General features: G+C 46.1%; 1 protein-coding gene across 1 annotated transcript in view; it reads left to right on the top strand.

The window, feature by feature from the left end:
- LOC138521536 (phospholipase A2 inhibitor gamma subunit B-like) overlaps positions 1-22,118 on the top strand; it is a 130,375-nt gene extending 108,257 nt beyond the window's left edge. The window contains exon 5 of the mRNA XM_069634448.1: positions 20,603-22,118. Coding sequence (XP_069490549.1) covers positions 20,603-20,769 — 167 coding nt within the window. The 3' untranslated portion in view covers positions 20,770-22,118. The remainder of the gene's footprint in view (positions 1-20,602) is intronic.
- The last annotated feature ends 4,689 nt before the right edge of the window (positions 22,119-26,807 follow it).

Genomic DNA, 26,807 nt, shown 5'->3' with positions numbered 1-26,807 from the left:
GCCCAGTCCTGAGAGTCGTCTGAGCTCTACGCTTCTCAATTGAAGAAACGATAGCAGCCCAGCTGGGATCAGTGCCTCCGTGGGAATCAGGTGAGCGTTACAGTTGAGTTAGTGGGAGGAAGCAGGAAAAGTGCAATGGAGCAGTGATGTGCTGTTGGCAGCCTCAGCCCGGTGGGTCCGTTGGCTGGGCCTGGGGTGTTTGCGGCCGGGAGTCGTCGTGTACTGCTGTGCAAGACTATGTGTGTTTTGTTTTGTTGTTGCAATGTAGTGAAGTTTGTGCGGTTTGTTGTGCTGTAGGTTTTGGTTGTGTTTGGTTTGGAGTTTGAGAGGTGTATGCAGAAAGGGAAAAGTTAGTAGGGTTGGTTAGTTTGTGTCTCTATCCTGAGTTGGGGTGCTCGTCTTGTGTGGTCTCCCCTGATGCAGCTCTGTCCTGATCTCTGTCCGACTGGCATATAAGGTTCCTTACTCCTCTGGCCTCCACCTCTAACATGCTCTCTCATAGCTCCCCTTATCCTCCCTTCATACTCCTTTGGCCAGTGGACCTGCCAATGTCAACCTCTCAGGTAGTGTGGTGACTGCTAATATCTCGACAATTCCACTCCACTGTGGTGCCTGGCGGTAACTAAGGGGCGGGTGAAAGTGTTGGTCGGATTGTCTGGGTTAGTTGACTCAGTTTCTGTGCATGCTGTCTGTGTTCCAGTATATTCAGTGTCATCAGAATATTCAGTGCCATCCGTCCAGGTGCCGTTGGAGTTACCCTCTCGGGTCGGGGATGTCCATGTCCTTTCCGGTTTAGTCATCCTTTTTTCTGGTTTTGGTTTGCAGATTTAGTCTGTGGTGTTGAAGAGCCAGGTTTCTAGTGATTTCCTGAATTTTAGGTGATCTTCAGTGTTTCTTATTTCTTTTGGGGTGTGTGTATGATGTAGGCTGATAGAGGAGAAACATTTGTCATCCCAAAATGACATGTGAGATTTACTTTTTTGGGTTCTGAAAATGTAACAATGTGGCAGCTATGCAAATTTTTCTGATAACTACATTAATCTATATATTTTCTAATTCTACAATTTGGAGAATACTGATTTTAACTTGGCATGCCCTACCTGGGTGGAGCTACAATTTTTCGAGCTTTGGGGCTGTGCCGTAATAGTTGCAACTCTGACACTACATATTTCCAGCATTAATCTTGCCATCTATCCCTCTATCAATATTTCCAATACCTCAGATTTATGAAAATGCCAGAATCATAGTTCCGATCATAACTTAAGTTATGTACATCACAAACATTTCATTTTTACATGTCCCAACTGGATTTTTATCCCTTTAAAATGAACCCGGGATGGGCTTGATGTGATACCGGAAGCACTTTTTATTCGAGAAAATGTATTCAATGTTTAATCAATGGCACTGCATCATAGATGCTCCCAGTTTCACTCTTACAAGGCCCCCACCAACTTTTAGGTTTCTATTTCTCTTTAAACATGTGACCAGTCATCTTCTCGGGCCACTGTTTATTCTAGCGTCTTCTCCTGAGCTTCAAAGGTCTAATAGACCATTATGGGGAACCTGACCTTAAAGGTCATTTCTGTTGGTTGTGTTATCTGTAAATCCCATAATTTCAATCTGCTTCTTGTATATTTTAGCATTTAAATTGACAACCAGACCTTCTTCTCCTAGGGGTCCTCAGCCAAAGGTCTTGAGTTCATATTTTCAAAGGCAAATACCTTTCAGTTTAGTGGAAAGCTCAGCTTTAAACTGACAAGATGTGCTTACTTGTAACATTTTAGCATTATATCTAGGTCTGCTGTTCATAAATACAATCTTTCTTTTCTACTACAATACAATAGAAGTAGATGCACTATTAATCTTGTGCACACAGATAAGCCAAAATTACATAAGAACTAGTGTTCATTTATGCAAAAACAAAATAGTCCTTTCTCTATAAATGTTTGTCATTTTATGTGATGAAATTAAGTCTCTTTATTCCTCATGAAGGCAATTTGTGATTACACTTTATTTTTCAAATGTAAGGCATCATTGCTCCTTTTTGGCTTCAAAATGGTCAGTGTTTAAAATGTATCTTTTCTTTCCATGAGCACTGTTGCAGTTTTGCTTGCAAAGCTGGACGCTGCCTACAAATGTTTCTCACTGGGTGAGGTCAAAATTGCCTGCAAACCAAAATTCTGGGAGTGGTTCATGGCCAGCTCTTGACCATGAAGGCTCATGTTGGGAGCATTGTTTCGGCAGCAGTTTACTACATCAAATTGCTGGCGCATCTTAGACCTTTTATATCCCAGGTTAATGCTGAGACTATTGCGAGGGCAATGGTTGGGGCAAAGCTGAATTACTGTGGTAGTCTCCTGGTCGGTCTCTGCAAAGTGGATACCAATAGACTCCAAGTTATACAAAATGGAGCGGTCAGAGTGGTGGTTGGACTATCTCGCCATGACAATGTCTCGACGGCCAGATGCTCCTTCCACTGGCTCCCAGTGGAGGCACGCGTTAGGTTTAGACTTTTGGTGATCACCTTTATATGAAAATGGGGTCTTATGCCATCCTATCTGCAAGACTGTATTATCGAGAAGGTTAATAGCAAGACCCTCAGGTCCAGTAATCAGAATTATCTGTTCCTGCCAAAATGCAAAACTAACAAGGTAGAGAATAGAGCCTTCTTCACAGCCGCCCCTAAGGCTTGTAACTTGTTCCGGCCGATGCTGCAAGACCAGGAGCCTCATTCCGAGATTGGTGGTAGACATGGCACTATTTGCGCCATGACTGCCTCCAATAACGGGTCCGGCACCGGTGTTGTTCAATGGGGACTTACCGGTGCAGTCTGACCCTAGCGGGACCGGTAAATCCCCATTGAACAAACCATTCCCATTTGAGCCCCCATAGGGCTCAATGGGAATGGGGAGGGCGCTAATAATAGGCTTGCGACTTGCAAGCCCGTTATTAGCACCCTGGTCCCTTAGTGGGACCCGGAAGGGACGTGTGGTCAGACCACACATTCCTTACGGTCCCCGCCAAGGGACCTTGGAATAGGGCAGTAAGGGATTACCGGCACCGGTCTCCTTGCTGGTGCCCGGTATCCCTTACCGCCCAGGTCGTAATGACCTCCCAGGTCTCCTTAGTTCTCTTTAAGAAAGACCTGAAAATGTGGATGTTTTCTTGAACCGTTGTATCGAACTGAGCTGGCTGATGTTTTATAGACTATCACTACTGATTTAGATTGGTGACTATGTTCTATGTTTTTGTCTGTGCCCTAACACCTAAGGGTCCATGGCTGTGCTATATAAATAATTTAGAGTAAAGTAAAGTTTTGAATCTGTCAAAATGGCCATTTACACGGAGTCAGCATCTGCGGTGCCCCATGTCTTTTGGAATCCATTGGGCGCAGTTGATAATATTCCAGTTCTAAGTTGCACTTTCTTCCACTGAGTGCCTGTACATTCTAACAGAATGGAGGGAGGCCCATTCTCGCTCATTAACTAGGCCTCAAGTTGAAATCACTGTTTTATCCTGGCTTTTATATTTCATTGGAATGCCACACTTAGCCAGCTTCACTCTCACAGTGAGGCCGAGAATGGCCTCTCCATCTCTGTCACCGAAGTGCTGTCTTTTTACCCTTCTGTACCATCTTCTTGCCTGGTGACTGTATGTTCCCCCACTGATTGCCTGCCCAGTTACTGGTTGAAACGTTGCCATGGGTCCTTGAACACAGAAGAAGACATGGTGGAAGTTTGCCCAGTGATTGCAGAAATGTCACATTTATCTGCCACCAATGGACAGTGCTCATACCCTCTGACTCAGTGGGAGCAGCCATGTTGCAAGCCTAGGCCAGTGTGTCTTCTGGAAGTTCTACTGGCAATGATTGCCTTGCCTAGCCCCACCATGAAGAGGTGGTAACACTAGCACCGAGATGCCAGAGAATCTGGCAGAGCCAAATACCCGTTGCTGCCAGAGCTGAAGGAATACAAACCACCTTACAACCCGCCCGTGGTGCCCACTTCAAAATAATCATCTCCTACCCTGCTTGGCATTGCTGGAGGTTCCCTCTTACCCTCCAATAGGAAGCTAGAAATACCACTCCCAACTTGAGTTTCACCCTAACTCTGGAGGCTGGGGGTTATCAAATGCTTTCACTTAAAGACTTGAGACGTCCATCTTATTTAATTACCTTTTGGCATAAAATAAATATAATTGAGCTTTAATATCATGCTTAATGTTGGAGACCACCCTGTAAGTGATGGAGTGGTGTCGCTCTCCATTGTCTTACTTCCATGTCAAACGCCTTGCCCCTGAGCTATCCTCAGGTCCATGTACAAAAACGACTACTTGTGATGAGATATGAAGTATAAAAACGACATCTGTGTTGTGGAAACCTTCTTGTGCAAAGTATTAATGTGTTACCTTGGATTCATGTCCACCCTGCTTTCCTGCTTAGCCTTGACCAATAGGGGAAACCTAACAATTGTCTGTTGTGTCTGTATCAGCGGCACTGTTCAAGGAAATCTCCTGATAAATAATCACTAACATTTTATCATAAGAAAAAGAGCACTGTGGACTTGCAGCTATAGGGAACACGTGATGCAAATAAGGGGACTACCAGGAGGTTCACTAGCATGCAATGAAAATCTCACTAGGCAGAAGCGGGAGGGTGGGGGGGTGAGTGAATTATTAGCCCATTATTAGCCCATGAAAGTCTTTTTACACAAGATGGCGTTTAATAGTGGATTTGTAAAACCATTCTGGTCCATCACATTACTGAATTAAATGAAATTTCCCGTAAAATAGCTCTGATCCTCAGAAATACCAGACACCGCCCACCAGATATGCTATCTTGAATCCCCTACTTGTGTCAATCATCATCCCTCCTTTCCTGTTCATTTCCCTCCCACCTGTTCCGCTCTTGCCCTGTGTGTCCATACTGTGGGACGACAGAGGGGAACCTGCTGCTGTAAATCACTGCGTGCACCGGATCCTACTCCTGTGCGGTGTAAGTCACTCCAATCAAGCAATCCCACTAAGTCAGTGCCTTGTCTGGGATGCCCAAGGGAAGCCCTTATTTATATATTTTTATGGCAAGTTATAATCTGGATGATGAACCCTTGTATGACACCCCTCTCTGTTTTGCAAATTTAAAAGGTTTATTTGAAAAGTAAACAATATATATATATATCACACTTTTATAAAAAATTAATGTTTGATAGCACACTTGGGAAGATGATAGTGATCAACAATGGATAATGTTACAGTGGTACACTCTTTTTGATGGCTTAGAAGTGATATAGAGAGGATAAAGTAGCTGAGAATGCTTTTATGGCTTCAAGGACAATGCAATGATGAATGAAAATGCAGTACAGAAAATAAACTTGATATGGCTTCAACAAAAGACAATGTAATCACTTTTCCTTGACAATTCACTCCCCCTCTCTATGCAATGTAAGAAATGGAAGGAGATGGAAAGAGGAGCACACAGTTCTCAGGAATACAATCAAATACAATACGAAATTCAGTTCCCCCCAGCAAGCTTAGAGGAAACAGTTAGAAGTTTGAAACACAGGTCCAAAATGCTTTGAATGTGATGACAATGAAGTGAGAAATGTGCTAAAATGCTTTTTATTCCCTCTGGAGATTCAGGGTGGGTGATATCTAGTTTATATTAGTTCAGGCTCACTTTAGCAATGCTCTATGAATGATTGTCAGGTTGCACACGAATTTCAGCACGCAAAGCAAGGACAAATATTTTTACACATGGCTGAAATTGACCAAAATGTCAAATCGCTGCAAATTTAGTCGCATGCGTCGAGCGCGATTACGGATGCACTATAAGGAGTAGGAAGTCGGTTCTAGGTTCATTGGAAAGCCTGGAATCTTAGCTTTAAGATAAAAGTTAAACGGTTCCGGAGATACGGCCGATTTTGTGAAGGTAGTTTTTCGGATTTGAAATTTTAAAGCTCAGAATGACAGATGACAGTTTTCAGTTTAAAGATGACAGAATGACACGATTCTAGGAGGCAGTTCTAATAGGCTAAAATAGTTTGAATTAGAACTAAGAGATCGGTTCTGCACAGTTCTGCTAGGTACTCACAATATAAATTTGAAATAGGCCTCGTCACGGATCTGGTCAACACGTCCAGCGGCGGTTCTCTCTGCTCGGCGGGTCAATCAGGCACAAGTCCTGCTCACAGCGATCCGGATCTCTGGTTCTGCTCACAGCAGTCTGGGTCTGGTCTGCGGTTCCGGCTAAAGTTCTTGGCAAAGAATTCAAACAGCTCGCCCAGCTGTTGAATAGTTTGGTTAGGTTTGCTGGATTCTGAAGGCCTGCTGAGAATACCTTTGCTTGCAGTGGGCCTTCTACGTTCAAAGTTCTGTAGTCTATGGGTCTCTGGTTCTGGTCTCTGTCTGGATGGGATGTCGGCTGTCAAAATGCTCCGCAGAAATGGAAAATGAATGTCTCTACCTGTCCCAGCAGTCTCTTTTATGTGTTTTGGAAGTGGGTGTGTGCGTGGCATAACTGAGCCTGCCCCTCTCTACTTGTCATTGGCCCAGTTCTCCCCTCTCCCTTGATTGGGGAGCTGGGTTGGGTGTCATCTTTATGGCTTACAGAAAGACACTCCCCTTGTCAATGTGCACACAAATCTATTTCTGATCCAAATACATATTTCCTAGATACACAATTTGTTGAAATTACATGTACACATTATATATTCCTTATGGTCCATGCTTGTCCGCCTCTGATCTTCCTGGGGGCTTGCATTCAAAAATGACAACATTTTGCGCTTTTTGGTCGGTTTACCAATATCGGACATTTACCAAAAATTACACAAATGTGCGCAAGGTGTATGGACATTAATTGATGAAGTGTCAGATTTTTAACATGCAGGCATTTGGAGTAAGACCCTATTTTCTGCTAGCAACCCCCCAGAATACACCACAGGGTCCTAACACCTCTTGAAATGTGCACGGAAAAATCCCAAGAATAATGATATTATTTATATAATTTTGACCAGTCCGCACTACGAGTTATCTATCTTTTTTAAAATCATGCTCTGGCCCAGATGGGTGTGGTTTAGGTTCCAAAGCACATGGGGGAAGCTTCTGTCTGTCCCCGCCTCCAGCTAAGGTGGCTCCCAGAGGCACTTCTCCTCCCACTTCTCCCAAGAGGAAGCTATTTTACGACCCCCCCAATATAACATTTGCCTGAGCCCAGGACAGTGCATTGTTCTGTGTCTCTGCCCTAATCTAATGAGAGAGGTATCATCTCCTTTTGGTGGGGAAGCAGGAGGCAGCCAGGCCTGGGAATGCAGTTTGATCAAGTTTCAACTCCTGTCGGGGGTTGTTGTCAGGCAGAATTCAGCTAAATGTCACTTTAGTTCCCAGTTTAAATCAAACTTACAATTTTTACATATACATTAAATAATGACTTCCTTCAGGTCATTTCAGAATATAGTTTTACATTGTATCCACCTCTTAGCAAGTCTTTCCTTGGCCTGGTTTGGGTTCCTCTGTTCAGTTTTACCCGAAAGTCTGGTGGTTTTAAAACGCCGGCTTTCTGATAGTTGTGAGCACCGGTACTGCATCCATTTATGACATTAAGAAAATGAATTCCCCACAGTTCTGGGTTGCTTTTGGCAATCAGCATTGCCATTCCCAATGGTTTCAGGCTACTGTGTGTGTAGCCCAATGGTGGTTTTAGGCAGTGCCCTCCTGTGCTCACAACATAGCCACAAATGGGTGGCAGCCTATTCTTCATGTTTTCCCTGTGCACTCTCTGGGGAGTTCTGGCCATCATGATGTTTTCCATGCCAGTACTGCACAATTTTATGGTAGGGCTTGGATGCATGGGTAAAAACATCCCACAAGCCCCCCCTCTTGCGATGGCCATTCTGACTTTCACTGATGGAACTCGCAAGATCTGGGATGTTCGCCTCCTCTTCTTCCAATTCCGTAGATGCACAGTTCAGCATCTTTTCCTCCCTCCAGTCGATCAATCAGTTCTCCTTGCTGGTCCTGATGGGAGGATTGGGCGGTACCCCGGGCCCCTCGGATCTTCGCTCCCGGTCCCCAGGTTGCCTTCCGTGGTCAGTCTCCATGGTTTCATCTCTCCTAGGATGATAAAGCAAAGCGGCAATACACATTCCTAGACATTTTTCCACCACTATTAATGGTGTGGCGAACATATACATTTTATAAATCAGAAGATATGAACATATACATTTTCTTTTTTAAATTAGGAGACAAGAACATATATATATATATACAAGAATCACAGAATTGTATATGCTATATGTGGAATATTTTAGGGTTGGAACTGAATTACTCTGGAGTGGCCCCCTCTGGTATTGCAGAGGACTCCTCCAGTTGCTGCAGAGTATACCTGGGATGGCAACACTTCAGCTGATAAATATGGACCCACTTATCTTCCCCTTCTGCCAAATTACCTTTGGGGATGCAGATTTTGTAGGCAACAGGGGAGATCTTGTCTATAATTTCAAAGGGTCCCTTCCATGTAGGCAACATTTTTCGCTGTTTGGCCTGGTTCCTTTGGAAATTGTATAGGTAGACCCGGTCTCCCACATCATATTCCTTCCTGGTGGTTTTCAAATCATAGTGCGTTTTCATACTCTCAGCTGATCTTTCTAGATTCCGCTGAGCATAGGCAAAAGCATGTTGGAGGTGTTTCCTTAAATTCTCCACATACTCATGAGTGGAGGCATTTATCAGTGTCTGCTCTTGGGTCCTGTAGAGCAAATGCTGAGGAAGCACCATCTTGCGTCCGGCCATCAACTCAAATGGTGACATTTTAGATGCAGTTGAAGAGGTAGATCTGATGGCCATTAGGACCAGAGGTAATCAGATATCCCAACTTGGCCCAGAATCTGCCACAAACTTTTTTAATATGCTCACAATGGTTCGGTTATATCTCTCTACTGCTCCAGAAGAAGCTGGCCGGTAGGCAATATGTAGCTTCCTTTTAACCCACAGTATCTCCCACATCTTTGTCATTACTTCACTGGTGAAGTGGCTACCTCTGTCTGACTCAATCCTTTGAGGTAGACCAAAACGGGAAAAGATGTGGTTAATCATCAGGGCAGCTGCTGTTTCTGCCTTGCAGTTTGGGGCCGGGAGACATTCCACCCACTTGGTAAACAAGCATGCAACAGTCAACATGCACTTGTTTCCTCTAGACGAGCGAATTACAGGGCCTACAAAGTCGATTTGCAAATCTGACCATGGCAGTGTCATCCCCCTCTTTTGGAGAGGTGCACGGTGCATGAGGGATGATGACTGAAATTGTGCACACACAAGACACCCTTTCAAGTATTGGTCGAGGTCCTGCCCCATGTGTGACCAGTATGCAACCTCTCTTAAGATTTCAAGTGTTGTATGAAACCCCCCATGACCGGCGGTGGCCGCATCATGGGCGTGACTTAACACCAGGCTTCGGAATGAGGTAGGAACCACCCACTGATCATGGCCAGCTTGGGATTTCCTTACCAACAAACCGTCTTGGATTCGGAAAATTTTTGGACATTTCATAAACACTCTTAGGTCCTCTTTCCCAATGTAATTGGTATCCGTCAGGGGAAAGTTCTCAGGGTCCTCAATGTGTTGGTAAAACTTACCAATTATTGGATCCCCCTTCTGAGCTGTAATCAAATCAGCATCAGGGGTCTCTTTACTCCATTGTGCAGTTGAAAGGTCATTGTGAGCATTTGTCTGGGACCTAGTGATAGCAGTGAACTGGATTTCCCCCAACAGGGACTCTATTTCTATTAGATCCCCTTGGATGGCCCCGGTTTTGGCCAGCTGATCAGCTAAGTCATTTCCAGTTTTGTCTGGTCCCTCTACTTTGGAATGACCCTTGATCTTTTTCCAGTAGATGGTCATCCCATTCGATGTGACCAGATCATCAATATTTTGGATTTGCTTCCCATGTTTCAGGGGTTTGTTATTAGCACATAACATGCCTCTGGTTTTCCAATTAACCAGGTGCTCCATGAACCCGTTCCGTGCATAATCCGAATCTGTGATTATGACCAGTTCGTGGAGTTGATGTTGGACAGCAGTGAGGATGACCTGATGCACAGCCATCAATTCTGCCACCTGACTACTTCGGGGACCAATTTTGTATCCAGCGGAGGGTTCTGGGGACTCATTCACCCATGCATTCCCTACGCCGGCCACCAGTTCTTTCTCCCCGTTGTTGTCAACATGGTACGAGCATCCATCCACATAGACAGTGGGCATTCCCTCACACTTGTCTTCTTCAAAGACTTTGTGTGGGGAATTAAGGTATGCCTCCATGCTGTCCTTGATTTTTAGACTTTCGTCCTCGAGACAGTTTTCTCTAGCACAATCATGCAAGTCAGCCAGACCTTGCGCGAGGGGACTCTTCTTGTTTTGGCCATATCTGACCTCTACAGGAAAGCCTTGCATTGACAGAATCCAGGAAGTAATTCGGGAATTACTCACATTTCCGGGCCGGAGTCTGTCACTTTGGAGATATTGCAGAGGCTGGTGTGGAGTCTCCACTATGATGTGTTCCCCCTGGATAAACGGGTGGTAATTCTTCAATGCCCACACCGTTGCCAGGAGTGCCTTCTCAAATCGTTGAATTTTTCCTCCACAGAGGATAAAGTTTTGCTCGCATAGGAGATTACTTTATTGACCTTGTCATGCTTTTGGTATAATACTGCCGTCAAGCACGTATTAGAGAACCCTGTCTCCAGGAAGAACTCCTTGTTTCTGACAGGTTAAGCTAGGCAAGGCGCTTGTGAGAGGCTTCTCTTGAGTTGTCTTACTGCCTCGGATTGTTCTGGACCCCATTCCCACTTGACCCCCCCTTCAGGAGATGAATCAGGGGTCTAGTGATCTCTGCGTAGCCCTCAATGAACTTTCTGTTGTAATTAGTCAGTCCCAGGAGGCTCCTTAGTTCCCGCAGAGTTGTGGGATCCTTCAGTTTCTGAAGTGCTTCCACTTTCTTTTCTTGGGGACATAGACCCTGAGGAGTAATCTCATGCCCCAAGAAATGAACATGGGTTCTACACCACTGTGCTTTCTGGAAGGAAAGTTTTGCTCCGGCGTCCCTCAACTGTGTCAGAACATAACGGATCTCCGCTATGTGTTCCTCCACAGATGAACTTTTGATGAGGACATCATCTACATAAGCCAGGTTACCCCTCGCACCCAGGTCGGGCATGGCCTTATGTAGGAAAGTGTTGAATTCATTGCCGGAGATGAGGTATCCGAAGGGAGTCCGGGTCCATGTGTACTGCTGGCGCCCAAAGGTGAAAGCCAGTTTGTATTGGTCCTCCCTACTGACAGGCACGGTCCAGTATCCATTGGTCAGTTCTATTGCTGTGAATACCTGTGACCCCTGGATCTGGGCCAGCCCTTGGTCAATGTAGGGCAGAGGCCATCGGAAGTATGGACCCGTTTCTTGATCTCCCTAAGGTCGGCGCAGAGTCTCCACTGGCCGTTTGGCTTCAATATTCCCAGCACCGGATTATTGAAAGTGCTGTGGACTGGACGGATTATTCCCCGGGACTCAAGGTTCTTAATTATTTCAGTAAGGGACTCCATGGATGCGAGAGGCAAGCGATATTGCTTCACAAACACTGGAGTCTACCAGGGTCCGTGGGAATTGTTGTGTGGGTGTCGGTGCGACCACAGTCATATGAGTCTACCGCAAAGAGATCTTGGAAATCCAACAAAACTTGTTTCAACTTTTGCTTCTGTTGCAGAGTCACGCAGGCATCAGCCAGGTTGACTCTCTCTCTTCCACCATCTGCCTGAAGCCTGGAAAGTCTTCTGGTTTGGCTATCTCAGCGGCCTCCTCCAGCTGGGTGGAGAAGTCCCTGGTCAGAGTGCTGATTTGGACTGGAGGCTTCAGGTGGGAAAGGCAGCCCTCATGGACCTGGAAAATCACCTCATCCCTCCTGAAGTCACAAGTCACATCTTCCTTACCCTAAGGGCAATAAGTGTACACCAGGAAGTTCCCCCCATGCCGGGTGAAAATCCAGTCTGGTGTTGTATTGTCCTCACTGTCACTGTCAAAACAGTCCTTAGGGATTTGGTCCTAACAGTTCATTTCCTAAATCAATGGAGAAATGTCGGTCATCAACCGCCATTCCAATAATGGTGCCTGCGGCTAGAGTAATACTCTTTAAGTCGCTGTTATCTACCTCTATTGGAATGGTGTCATGTTCTATGTTGACTAATGGTGTTGGGTTTACCCCCAACCCTTGCTGTTGGAGAGAAGCATTTAGATGAATATAAGCATCAGGGTTTTTCAATTTTTGTCCTCTTTTAACTTTCACCTCCAGGGAGAATTGTCGGGTCCTTTCTGGGATGGTGACTTCCTCTTTAAGCTGAACTTCATCTGCATAAGGTAGCAATTGAGCTGACCTAAATGCTTTTTCTTGATCATCAAAGCCCATGGGATTATCCGCTAATCGGGACCAAGCTTTGAAGTTTATTAGGTCCAAACTAATGGCGAAGCGATTGAGAATGTCACTGCCTAAGTAAAAGGCGGCAGTGATGTCTCGCACGACCCAACAATTATGGACTATGCTCTTGTTGCCAATGGAGATTTTGAGCATGCACCTGCTTGGCAGGAGATGTTTGGAATTCGGTGCTTCAAGGTCCATTTCCCATTTGTCTATCAGTTTGAATGTGGGAATGGCTGGATCTTTTGGGAGTTGGCGGAACATGGCTTCGCTGATGAAGCTCTTACCGTTGTTCACACACACTCGGGCGAGAACAGAGTCCTTCCCATCATTTAACTGAACAGGGATGAACAACTGCTCTCAAATTTGCTGAATATCAGCCAGGCTCTGAGCTGATTTCACATCTTTCTGGGCTATAGGAGTAGGAATGTCTGATTGTGAATTAGTATAAAATTTCAGAGTGTTTCCTTCCAGTGTGGAATACCACTTTAAACTGGAAGGAAGGTTGATTTTCAGAAATAGAGAGGACCCCCCATCACCAGTCTGTTGTCCTACTGCTATTACTGTCACATCTGGAATCTGGATATTCTGGAAGTGAAATTCTATTTGGTCAGATTTTTGTTCAACCATGTGGCATGTGCCGTTTAAACTAACATGGTTGACACTCTGTTTTAATTTTATTGGTCGGCTAGTCTGGGTCCAGAGGACCTTGTTTACGCAATCTATTAGGGGTAACAACCTTCTCATGAGGTCATTCCATAGTAAACAAGGGGTGCCCTCTGGAGTCACTACTATGACCGGGTGTTTCACCTTGTGTCGCCCAATTTTGATGTCCAAATCTGCAGTCCCCTCGACAGGAATTCCCTTCCCGTCAAAGTTCTGGAGTTGTCCAGGAAGAGAGGTGAGAGGAATACGGTAATTCTCCCCCCTTCCTGCATTTAGTTCATCAAAGGCCCTTTTGGACAGAAGGGTAGCTTGAGATCCAGTGTCCACCAGCGCTGAAATTGTACCCTGCCCCTGTACTTGTACCGGGGCATAGTATCTCCCCTCCTTCTCCTCAAGGGGGCACAGATAATGCACATTTTTGGACAACTGGTGGGCTAATTTTCTGGTTTTGGACATTGCTGGCGAAGAGATTTGGGCAGAATTCTGTGGAGAGCATGGGGAATCTGAAAGAAAAAGTTGGCAACTGGAAATGGTTTTGGGTTCTGGGCCGCTCCCCCGTTTTTAGAGGCAGTCATCAGGATGGGTTTGACCCATGGGATTTTGGTATTGTTGGTTCTGGGATAGAATGATGGGCGGCGACAGCTCAATCCCCACATCTACCCAGTCTGTTGATTTGGTTTTAGGTTCCCCTGGTTCCGGTTCTGGGCCGCCCCTGCCTTTTGGGAGGCAGTCACCAGGATGGGTTTGAACCAGGGGTTTTTGGTTTTGTTGCTTCTGGGATAGGATGATGGGCGGCGACAGCTCAATCCCCACATCTACCCAGTCTGGATTGGAATCTCTTGGGACCCATTTTTCCTTGGGAGGAGTTCCCCCATCTCTGAAGGAGAAGATCCTTTTTCCCAGCGTCCTCTGAGGATCCCTCTCCCTCAAATTGGAAGACCTGTACCTCCTCCACAAAATGGGTCTGTTTGGGTCCTTTGTTTCCCCTACCCCCCTCTGCTCCTTGGGTGCAGACTTTCAGAGGTAGGAGATTTTGTTTCCGGTTCCTGGTTTTCCAGGGGCTGTTTACAAGTTGGGAAGGAAGCTTCCTCCAAGGCTTTACACCCCCCTTCCCCTTGTGCCTCCTCCCTGGGAACCGATGGGTTATCGGGGTGCTGCCCCTGTCATTGTTCTGGAGCACCAGGGCCAGAGTTTGGGGCATTCTGCGGTGGCATGCTCATCTGAGGGTTCTGTTGAGCCCTCAGTATGTGACCCAGATCCCGTGCCATATTTTGGACCTGGCGCTCAAGTTGTGAAACCTGCTCAGGCTGATACAGGGCTCTATTTTCTCCCCTGGGATGATCCCGGGAAGGGTAGCTATCCCTTCTCTGGTAATACCGCGGATTGGGAAGATTTGGGTACCCCTCCACCCTTGGCCTCCCCTCTCCCGGATTAGGTTGTCTGGGCTCAGGAAATTGGGGAAAGAAGGATGGATGGTTTTGGGGTTGGAAATTGGTTGGATACCTGGGGAAAAAGTTCGGCCCAGGGTTTGGTGAATTTCTGCCCTCCTGTGGGAAGTTTGGAGGGAAGTTCTCTGGGTTAGGTGCTTGACTGGATCCCCCCCCTTGGGCTGGAGGAGTCCACACATAACCCAGGATGGGTCGGTTTCCCTTGTAGTGGGGACTTACATAATCAGGGGAGCGAGGGACCCCATTTGTGGGACTACCTCCTCGACTCCCTGTCTGTGACTGACCCGAGGGCCTTCTGGGCTGTGAATTATTTGGTGCAGGCAGGTTTTTAGGCTCCCCATCTCCAAATCTAAAACAGGGGCAACCTTTACCTCTGCCACCTTGGCAGCAGCAGGGGTGCTGTTGGTTTTGGGGTTTTTCTGTGCATTACGTTTATTTTCTATTGGCTTCTGCACCTCATAGATCCGGTAGCCTGTTCAATGACCCAGTCTAGTGACCTCTTCTCGTTAAAATCTCTCACTAGCTGGGTCATGATGTATTTGGGCAAGGCATGGAAAAAAGTATTGACAAATTCTCTGCTGTCCGTGCGCACCCTTCTGGTGGTCTGCGCAAAGGCACGCTTCAATTCTTGCACAAATTCTTGTGGGGCCTGATCCTCCCCACATTGCAAATTGTAGGCTGCCTTGCGAGCCTCTTGGGGATTCCTATGAACAGAAAATGTTTCAAGATGGCCACCCTATATACGGAACATCTTGAATGGTTTTGGTCCTCCAGCCATGCAAAGAAACTGGAGTATTCTGGGGAGAATGTCCATTTGACGTACTGGATGCAGCTACTGCTGTCCTTCAAATGGAAAGTCTCCATCATTTGCTCATAGAGCTCCAAGTGTTCCCAAACAGAATACTTGGCGTTCTTATGATAAGGCGTGATGACACTCCTTATTGCCTTTATTTGTTTCAATGGGTCCTTAAGCAAGGCCCTTTTTGCCTTATTGGCCTTTTTGGTTCGGGTAACCCTGGTCCATTCATCCTCTGACTCCGAAGCACTGCTCCCAGAGGTGCCCGTCTGATCTTCCAGGTTTTCCCGGATTCTGCGAGCCTTGGAATGGCTGGCAGAATGTGGGGACCTGGTCTCCTGTGTCCTGTGATGCTCAGAGGAGTCTTCAGATCCCTCCTTGCTACCAGGATTTAATGGGTATCCCCCCCACTGACCTAACTGGCCAGAGGTTTTCAGGATGCCCTTAGTGGGCCTACTCTCCTGAGGTTCCCCACTAAATTGCACTGTGCTTGGGTGCCCATACCCGGATGCCCGCCCCTTCATTCCTGGGTGGTACTGGCCTATGAGCCCCATACTTTTAGCTGGATAGTAATCTGCCATCCCTGTGGCCCCGTGCTCATGTGCGCCAGGGAACATGGGGGTGGCAGAGTCCAGGGACTGGTAGAGGTGAAGGCCTCTGGCACTAGGGCTTCTGAGGTTATGCTCAGGAGTTTCTCTTTCCCAGCGAACCTCATCTCTATCCGCCCCTGCTCCCTGTTGCAATGCAAGATCCTGCGCTTTCAGTTCCTCAGTTAAGGCCTTACTAGACTCTATCAGTCTCTCCTGCATCGCTACCTGTTGCTGGAGCCTATCATTGTGCTGGCAGAGAGCCTCATTCTCTCTCTGTGCCTCCTGATTGGTCCTGGAGTACTGGGCCAGTCTTTGCTGGAGGAGGGTTACCTCCAGAGCTGTGTCCCTATTGGCCTGCTCCTTTCTTGCCAGAGCATCCTCCACCCTCCTGGTGTGCTCTAACAAGTTCTGGTGTTCTTTTTGGAGGTCACCCAGTCCCTGGAGGGCCAGGTGATTTTCTTCCATTTTCCTTTTTAAGTGGCAGACTTCCTGGCCAAAGGTATCCCTTTCCTGACTAAGAGCCGGCATCTGTGCCGCCAGGTCGTCCCTTTGCCTTTGGAAGGCACCAGCTTTCTGGCGCTCCTGATCAAACTCTGACTGGGTATCCAGGTCTTTCAGAATCAATTTATTGCTTTCCTCTTTCTCTCTGTCTAATCGAATTTGCAGGGTGGCTACCTGCTCTGTGCATGCCCTGTTGAAGTCCAGTTGTTGCTCCAGCTTTTTCTGGCTCTGCAGAAGGGAGTCCAAACCTTCTTGGTACTCCTTCTACAAGGTCAGAAATCTGGTATCCTGGTCAGCCTTTTCCTGTTGCAGCCTATCCATATCCTCCTTTATTTTAGTGATGTACTGTCTGCTGTCATTTTCTGACTCCTGGCTCCCGTGCAGCCTCTGCTCAGAAGAGACCAGGTCAGATTGGACCTTTTCTAACGCCATCTGTTGCCTATTTGCCAGATCTTGGCCTTCAGCACATTTGTCCTGCATGACTTCCATATAAAGATACAAATATGCCGCTATCCTGGCAATCTTATTGTGTTCATCTTTTGCCTTAGGGGCCATATATAGTTCGCTCAGGGCCACATGTAGGGGACCCTGATCTCTGCATATATCTGACCCTGTTTCAGTGACCTGTTGCGCGATTGCCTGCAACCATACCATTTGGTGCTGATGAGTCCACTCACCTCTCACAAATAGCTTATGTAAGAAGTGCTCTCTGGCTATGTTGATGTCTACCAGTGTCGTTATTCTGGAGATTTGAGTTCCTTCTTGACTTACTGAAGTTTGTATTTTATTTTGCAAAACAGACCGTTTCCTTAGAGCGTTCCTTTGAGGGGTGCTTTCACAGTGTAAAACAGCGTGGTGATCTAACCGGATATGTGTATCCGGTCAGTTGGCACACTGTATTAAGCTGCAAAAATGGTAAATCTAACCCAGAATGTCCCGTCTCCGAGCCCCAACTTTGTAAGTGACTCCAATCAAGCAATCCCACTAAGTCAGTGCCTTGTCTGGGATGCCCAGGGGAAGCCCTTATTTATATATTTTTATGGCAAGTTATAATCTGGATGATGAACCCTTGTATAACACCCCTCTCTCAGAAACCCCCCCGACCCCGCTGAGCCAAGAAGTAGGTTTGTTTTGCAAATTTAAAAGGTTTATTTGAAAAGTAAACAATATATATATATATATCACACTTTTATAATAAATTAATGTTTGATAGCACACTTGGGAAGATGATAGTGATCAACAATGGATAATGTTACAGTGGTACACTCTTTTTGATGGCTTAGAAGTGATATAGAGAGGATAAAGTAGCTGAGAATGCTTTTATGGCTTCAAGGACAATGCAATGATGAATGAAAATGCAGTACAGAAAATAAACTTGATATGGCTTCAACAAAAGACAATGTAATCACTTTTCCTTGACAATTCACTCCCCCCCCTCTATGCAATGTAAGAAATGGAAGGAGATGGAAAGAGGAGCACACAGTTCTCAGGAATGCAATCAAATACAATACGAAATTCAGTTCCCCCGCAGCAAGCTTAGAGGAAACAGGTAGAAGTTTGAAACACAGGCCCAAAATGCTTTGAATGTGATGACAATGAAGTGAGAAATGTGCTAAAATGCTTTTAATTCCCTCTAGAGATTCAGGGTGGGTGATATCTAGTTTATATTAGTTCAGGCTCACTTTAGCAATGCTCTATGAATGATTGTCAGGTTGCACACAAATTTCAGCACGCAAAGCAAGGACAAATATTTTTACACGTGGCTGAAATTGAGCAAAATGTCAAATCGCGGCAAATTTAGTCGCATGCGTCGAGCGCGATTATGGAGGAAAGCCTGGAAAGCCTGGAATCTTAGCTTTAAGTTAAAATTCGCTCCTAGCACAAACGGTTCCGGAGATACGGCGGATTTTGTGAAGGTAGTTTTTCGGATTTGAAATTTTAAAGCTCAGAATGACAGATGACAGTTTTCAATTTAAAGATGACAGAATGATACGATTCTAGGAGGCAGTTCTAATAGGCTAAAATAGTTTGAATTAGATTATTTTAACTAAGAGATTGGTTCTGCACAGTTCTGCTAGGTATTCACAATATAAATTTGAAATAGGCCTCGTCACGGATCTGGTCAACACGTCCAGCGGCGGTTCTCTCTGCTCGGCGGGTCAATCAGGCACCGGTCCTGCTCACAGCGATCCGGATCTCTGGTTCTGCTCACAGTGGTCTGGGTCTGGTCTGCGGTTCCGGCAAAAGTTCTTGGCAGAGAATTCAAACAGCTCGCCTGGCTGTTGAATAGTTTGGTTAGGTTTGCTGGATTCTGAAGGCCTGCTGAGAATACTTTTGCTTGCAGTGGGCCTTCTAGGTTCAAAGTTCTGTAGTCTATGGGTCTCTGGTTCTGGTCTCTGTCTGGATGGGATGTCGGCCGTCAACATGCTCCGCAGAAATGGAAAATGAATGTCTCTACCTGTCCCAGCAGTCTCTTTTTATGTGTTTTGGAAGTGAGTGTGTGCGTGGCATAACTGAGCCTGCCCCTCTCTACTTGTCATTGGCCCAGTTCTCCCCTCTCCCTTGATTGGGGAGCTGGGTTGGGTGTCATCTTTATTGCTTACAGAAAGACACTCCCCTTGTCATGGTGCACATAAATCTATTTCTGATCCAAATACATATTTCCCAGATACACAATTTGTTGAAATTACATGTACACATTATATATTCCTTATGGTCCATTCTTGTCCGCCTCTGATCTTCCTGGGGGCTTGCATTAAAAAATGACAACATTTTGCGCTTTTTAGTCGGTTTACCAATATCGGACATTTACCAAAAATTACACAAATGTGTGCAAGGAGTATGGACATTAATTGATGAAGTGTCAGATTTTTAACATGCAGGCATTTGGAGTAAGACCCTATATTCCGCTAGCAACCCCCCAGAATACACCACAGGGTCCTAACACCTCTTAAAATGTGCATGGAAAAATCCCAAGAATAATGATATTATTTATATAATTTTGACCAGTCCGCACTATGAGTTATCTATCTTTTTTAAAATTATGCTCTGGCCCAGATGGGTGTGGTTTAGGTTCCAAAGCACATGGGGGAAGCTTCTGTCTGTCCCCGCCTCCAGCTCAGGTGGCTCCCAGAGGCACTTCTCCTCCCACTTCTCCCAAGAGAAGCTATTTTACGACCCCCCCAATTATAACATTTGCCTGAGCCCAGGACAGTGCATTGTTCTGTGTTCCTGCCCTAATCTAATCAGAGAGGTGTCATCTCCTTTTGGTGGGGAAGCAGGAGGCAGCCAGGCCTGGGAATGCAGTTTGATCAAATTTCAACTCCTGTTGGGGGTTTTTGTCAGGCAGAATTCAGCTAAATGTCACTTTAGTTCCCAGATTAAATCAAACTTACAATTCTTACATATACATTAAATAATTACTTCCTTCAAGTCATTTCAGAATATAGTTTTACATTGTATCCACCTCTTAGCAAGTCTTTCCTTGGCCTGGTTTGGGTTCCTCTGTTCAGTTTTACCCGAAAGTCTGGTGGTTTTAAAACACCGGCTTTCTGATAGTGGTGAGCACCGGTACTGCATCCATTTTTGACATTAAGAAAATGAATTCCCCACAGTTCTGGGTTGCTTTTGGCAATCAGCATTGCCATTCCCAATGGTTTCAGGCTACTGCGTGTGTAGCCCAATGGTGGTTTTAGGCAGTGCCCTCCTGTGCTCACAACATAGGCAAAAATGGGTGGCAGCCTATTCTTCATGTTTTCCCTGTGCACTCTCTGGGGAGTTCTGGCCATCATGATGTTTTCCATGCCAGTACTGCACAGTTTTATTGTAGGGCTTGGATGCATGGGTAAAAACATCCCACAGCGGCGGGACCCAGGAACCCTCCTGAGACAGGTTGCGGAGGCCCTGCTTTGAATCTCAGGCCTCCAAAGAACTAAGGGGGTCTTTCCTATGAGTGGGAAATAATCGGCATCCTCACCTATTCACTTCAAGCCCTGTGTATTCCCATCGCCTTTATGTCCAGGCTCCAACCATGTGCGCTACATATTGGGGGACAGGAAGCATAAATTGGCTCTAAAAAAGTGTGTAGTGTTTTTTTTTCTCAGCATTCTGCATATTGATGACGTCTTTGAATGTGTTCTTCTTTTGTAGGTGAATCGGCCAAGCCACACAGTTTCAGAGGCTGTATCAGCAAAGACGCTTGTGACGTTGGGCTTCCCTCCTTCGCTGGATCACACGCTAGCAGCTACGACTTGAAGTGTACACCTGCCCTGCGACCTCAAACTCGTCCCGCACTCCTAAACACATTAAGTCAATGAGCCACTTTGCCTGCATCGTAGTCAGCAGTAGTACCCTTGCTAATGCACAAAATTGCCTGAGAGCTCCATCACTAATGTCGAGGGTTTGGTTTTAAGAAGGCAGCCATTTTAAGTGTGGCCAAGTCTGAACGTACAGCCTCAGTGAGACACCAAATAGGCTGGCAGGTGTGGCCTTTCTTGTAGAGTGGACCATATCTTTTGCAGGCTACAGGAATCTCCAATGAGCCCTCTTTTGATTCCACGGGGACAGTCTGGCCGCCCACACTCCTGAAACTGAATGATGTGGGCGCAGGTCCTGCATCCACCATGTCTGCAGTGACTGTTTCATTAATGCAACTTGTGCACATTGAATCCTCCTGGGGTGCTGCAAATGCTGAGATCACGAAGGTCCATGAGATAAACATGTAAGAACTCCCAATCCCTCTCCATGCCACAACTACCAGACTGCGCTTCAGCAGTGGGGGGCCCCCATCCCAAGGTGAACCTCGCCCTAAGCGAAGCCCCTGTTCCCTCTCGTGCATTGGAAACAGTAGCGGGAGGAGAAGGGTTTGGATCCACTCATGGAATCCCTATTGCCTATATCCTTCTGGTCATGCCCAGGGGTGCAAAGTCTAGACGGCTCCCCTCGCCGAGGAGCATGCATAGTGTGTTTGACACATCCCTTCCTGGCCAGTGTGTCAGGATATGGAGGCCACCCACTCAAAACCCCACCTTGCCTCCACTCATGATCCACCTAGAGGCTGGCGCAGCTGTATTGCGCTTGAAACTGCGCACCCATCAGTCTCTGTCTGAGGTTGTTTGAAATGAGCATTTATTTAAGCAGTCACAGTCGGAATATGTTAGCCACTGGTGACTTTTAAAGAACTGTTTATGATCAGGATACTTACCAACACGTATTGTATGTTTGGGATGTTCTATATGTGGGCACTACCTGACTATAAGGTTGCCTGCCTTCCGCCTTTTGTTTCACTGCTGCCCTTTCCCCACTGGCTCTGACCTACCAGTGCCAGCTCCTTCTGTATTGCTGCTGACCCTGCTGATGAGGCGCCCCCTGAACCTGGGGAAACACGCCTCTGGGGAACGAGGGACACATAATCAGACTCACTGCTTCCCACTCCCTTCCCAACCGAATGATAGCCCCATGGTATACCCTTGTCTGCCTCTCAGTTCAGGTTTACCTGTCATCTCTGAAGCCGGGCAAGCTTCTTCCATCCCTGAGACCTTATTCTGATTCTAGCCGCTTCTCCTTCTGCCCTGTCGCTTTGCACAGCAGGCCTAGGACCTTGCTAACATGTAAACCTGCATGATCGTGTATGTTCAAAAAATAAAGACTGGTCCAAGCTGCTGAATCTGTGAGTCAGAGTGTTTTGTAAGCATGAATACAAGCTATCATTTCAAGAGATGATGATTGCTGAACAGGGAAGTCAAGTAAGTAGCAATCTGTGCTGTGTCCCTTCATAGAGGCTCAAGTCCAAACGGAGGTACCATATAATATCAGTGTAAGCGAATTGCCCTTCAGGAATGCCCTATCGATGTCTACTGAGCATTGATCAACTGAGAGAACGAAACCATTGCCTTTGCCCTTCTTGAGGCTAACTCGAGGTCCTTTTCATCTGTAAGACTCCATTCAAACAGCTAGTCCACGTGCAGTCTAATACAGCAAATCATTCAGCCTATCAAGCATTATAAACATATTACCCATCTCTAAAACATCACCGAATAATGATCCAATTACCAAATTGGAATCCACATAAAACACTCTCTTTGAATTCTCTCTGGGTTGGAATAGGTCCATAAATACACAGAAATATTACCATAGCAGCCCTCCCCCAACCATCTTCATTTGAAGATGGCACTAAAGAGAACAAGCTCTACACTTTCTAGAAGGTCCGCGCCCATCCCTTGGAGGGATTCCTACCACTAAGTAGTGTGTGGCATGAGCCTGCAATGAAGGTGGGTATGGATTCGGGAATTAAGGGAAAGGGGGGGTCCCTGATGATATCGGGTCATAACTCCGGGAAAAGAGTGACGAACCTGATGCCATGTTCCCTTCTCCAAGAAACGTGCTCAGTGGGATCACCACGCCCTTCCCTGGCCAGAACCCAGCTTGTAGCTCCGAAAGTCAGGGGTTATTAGTCAGAAAATGGCTGGCACCCCCAAATATCACACTGAAGGCGACTGGCGGACTTTCATGTAGAGCGGTCATACCTCATCTCACCTTGTCTACCAAGCATCTTCTGCAAATAAGAGGCGGGAAGTTGTGTTTTCGCTTGCACATTTAGGGGTACAATTCACACAGCTGAGCCCCACGCTTCCCAGTCACATTCACACATAACACACATGCCAGGGCACTTGCACGCAATACTATGATAAAGACTGGGATGACCGAAATTTGCACCGGAGAACTGGAAGCATCTGCTCTAGTATTGTTCTGCTACCCCTTGGTGGTGGTTCTCTTTTCCTTTACTGATCTTAGTGATTGAGTGACCACTTTGGTTCCACATTCCATTTCAGACACAAGGTATAATAACTACATTGAACTCCACATTGGTGTTTTTTCACTGGTGGCTTTCAGGCCAGACACTGCCTGAGGAAAGCTTGTGAGGTCTAAAAAGCATTGGCGTCAATATCATCTGCCTGGTTGTTGATTAGCAACTGTTGTTGCCACCATCATTGTTGTTAGTTGGTGTGTTACAAGTGAACTGTATAATTCAAATGAGTTCACATAGGTTTAATCCTACTAGAGTGCAGCCATCTCTGTGGGAACCCTCGCATGGTCTTTCGCTTATGAGTAAGACTTGGTGTAGATAGTTTGTACAGGAGCAGGAATGCCCAGTTGCTAACTGCTGGACCTTTCTCCAAAGGACCACATCGACCACATCCTCCTCAGTATCAGCGCTTCAGGTTCTGGGATGTGCGGCAGCAGGCGACAAAGGAGACATGCAGATACAACAGAATTTCCCTGGAAACTGGAAGATTGCGTGACTCCATCCCCAGTAAACCACACCTGGAGGATTGGGAGTGACTTGTCCCAGAAAGGCTTGAAATATTTGAAGTAACAGGGGGTTTGTGCCTCTGTGGTGGGATCCCTCTGCATCTGCTGTCATGTGAAAGAGTATGACTAGGAGTAACTATGATTTTTGGTAACTAATCATCACCAGGTGTTGCTGTACTGAATTAATTGAAAATGGTCAAAATATTAAAAAAGCAGTGACTTAAAGGATCCTGTGCACAATATGAGATGCTCCAAAAGGTCATCTCACTATGTAGAGCTAAATCGTGCTTGACCAATTGCTGGCGAGTTACTGAATGGAAGGTGCCTCTTCCATTTGTGGATTGAGGAAAGTTGAACCACATGCGATAGTTATTGCAAATATATTGTCGGATTCGCTAAAAGCAACAAAAATTGGTGGTAACGGAATTACTGTCACTTTTCTCACACCGCCATACTACGAGTATGGCCCTGGAGTGGGGGATTTACCTCCAGCATCATGCTGAAGATAAACCCTCCCACTGTCCCACTGTCTGCTGAAAAATCAGCAAAATCAGTGGAATTACAGCGGCAGTAATTCCACCAGCGGTAATTCTGCCCAAAAAGTCACGGAGTCAACAATACAAAAAAAAATAGGATTTACTCTGCCACCACCACTCGTATAACAGTAATTTTCTTGGGTGATATTCTGGCAGATGTACCGCTGGAATACTGGCCAACTCGTAAGGAGACCCGATGTATGCATGTTGACATCTGGCATCAGAATAAAAGGTCCTACTTCTTTCTCTAAAGTTATTTCTTGTGGACATCTTCATTTTGCACATCATCAGGTGCCTGTAAGAAGACACTTGTGCAACTTAGTAGATGCAAAGTTCACTGCAAGAAAGCGAAAGTGACTTGGATCCCTCAGAAATCTTTGCTCTATAAAAACCCACCTATCGATCAACCCAAGATCGACCCATCCAAGTGCCAGCATGCCTGTCTTTCTGGCCATCTCTTTGCCATTTATTGGTCTATCTGTCCACCTGCTCTTTCTCTATTTGATGCGCAGATGTTTTTTCAGGTGTCTTCATATCAAAGAATATCAGACATGAATGAATTTTCAGATGGAAGGTGCACTCAAATTCATGACAACACATGTGTGACCGGATCTCCCTAAGAACTCCCCAGTCTGCAAATACTTGTTTCCTGGAAGCGGAAGCATATTTCTAAAAGGTCTTGTCAGTGCTTTCCCCTTTTTGCAAAGGGCCAGACACTGTATTATCATAGCATTTATTAAAACACTTGATTCACAGAGGGTTTTCCAATAGGATTGTGCCTTTATAAAACACTTCTGCGAACCAGGCCTTTAATCGCTGAAGTAGGGAGCATTGCCAATCAACAACATAGAAATTCATATGTTTATCCCGAGGAGCGACCTTGCAAAGGAGGAGCGACCTTGCAAAGATTGGTAGGTGCATCCGCGTGTAGCCATCAATCATCTGAGCTCAGAAATGAGTTTTCAGGAAGGATGAAATAATTATCCTAAGGTAAGCCCCAGCTTACAGGTTTATTCTGGGCATGGCAGATGCCTGGATAAAGTGCCGAAAAAGGCTTTTCTGGTTTTGTCTCCGGATCCAGCAAGTGTTCTGGATGGGTTGGGTCTACACGACCATGAACACATTGCAGGAAGACTGGCCGATGATAGCAGCAAATCCTGCTGTGGCTGGAGTCAGTAGGCATTTGGAGTATTTCCGCTGCATATTCAGGTCAGGCTGTGCCTCCACCTTCCATCCCAGTCCACACATAACACAGACACCCACAACAAAAATAATTATTCTCGGGTCTTAACCAGCATGTTATTATTAATGTTAGAGGGTCAAGTTAATAGATGAGTCGATGAGAAGAAATCCCCCCCGCCCCTGCAATTTAGAAGATCGCACCTGCACAATGTATGGAAGCTTCAACATTTCTGGGATGAACTTCCTATATCTAAATGCATGCAGTGTGAAACCCCTATACCCCTCGCCCCCCAGCCCCCGGGTCTAGCTCTGTTCCTATATTCATTATTTAACAAATAGTTTGAGGTTCCCTCGAGGGATCAAGCCATACTAGGGGACACAATACAGGGATAAGATCTCGGTTCTGCTTTCTTCAATGGTTAAAACCATAAAAGGTGGAATAATAGAAGCTTACAGAAGCTGGGAAATATCCTGATGTGACCTCTCGGGTTCTGGTAGCTCAACATGCCTTACCCTGTTAAGTGGCCAAAGAAGAGCTTTCTGACTCTGGAGCGGTTGGTGTCGCTAGGTGTCTCAACTGCTACGGTCACTGCTGCAAAACCATTGTCTCCTGTCCGAGTGGCATTCCAAAGAGATAGCTGAATTACTTAAAAACGGCTCGAGGAATTCCCTAGCGCGGTTGGGCTGTGGGGCGAATGTAAATCTTATTGCCGGCCGAATGCAGGCATCCACCTTTTATGTTTGCTCCCCTCCAGCCAGGCCTATTGCTGGAGCCCCTAATGCTACCCTGCTTCTAAAGCTTTGCATTCAGTAGTTGTTCTGGTCAATCCAGTGTAGCCCCGTCGCCATTTTAGCACACTGCATAAATGCTCAACTGCCCAGCTGAGCATCTGGTTGGCACGACTGTCCTTTCAGCATGGAGTTATCCTATAGTACCAAGACTTCGAACTTCTGTACCAAACGTTCAACCTAACTCATATGTGGCAGGCCCTTACAGCTTGAGGAAATCTGCACATCAAAGTGATAACTACCCTCTACCTATTCTCATTTTAGGTGCCCAGTGGCTTATACTAATAGTTAACAATGAAAACGCATGACGATCCGAACAGGCAAACTGGGTTGCGGAATAATAATATTCTCCTGGTGCGTGGTAAAGTGAGGTATGCCAGGGAAAAAAAAGTAATAGTAAATAAGGCGTTTATTTACTTATATGGATCTGGCGCCCTGCACTGCCGCTCACACTCTGATCTATGTCTCTCTCCTCTCTAACCCTCACCATAGAACCTCTTTCAAACCTAAACATTCCTAACCTCGCGGCAGACAGG

The sequence above is a fragment of the Ambystoma mexicanum genome, chromosome 1q (assembly GCF_040938575.1).
Source record: "Ambystoma mexicanum isolate Mex_15411 chromosome 1q, UKY_AmexF1_1, whole genome shotgun sequence".
Taxonomy (NCBI): Eukaryota; Metazoa; Chordata; class Amphibia; order Caudata; family Ambystomatidae; genus Ambystoma; species Ambystoma mexicanum.
The sequence above is the reverse complement of the archived record's forward strand: the minus strand, read 5'-3'. Positions and strand labels throughout refer to the sequence as shown.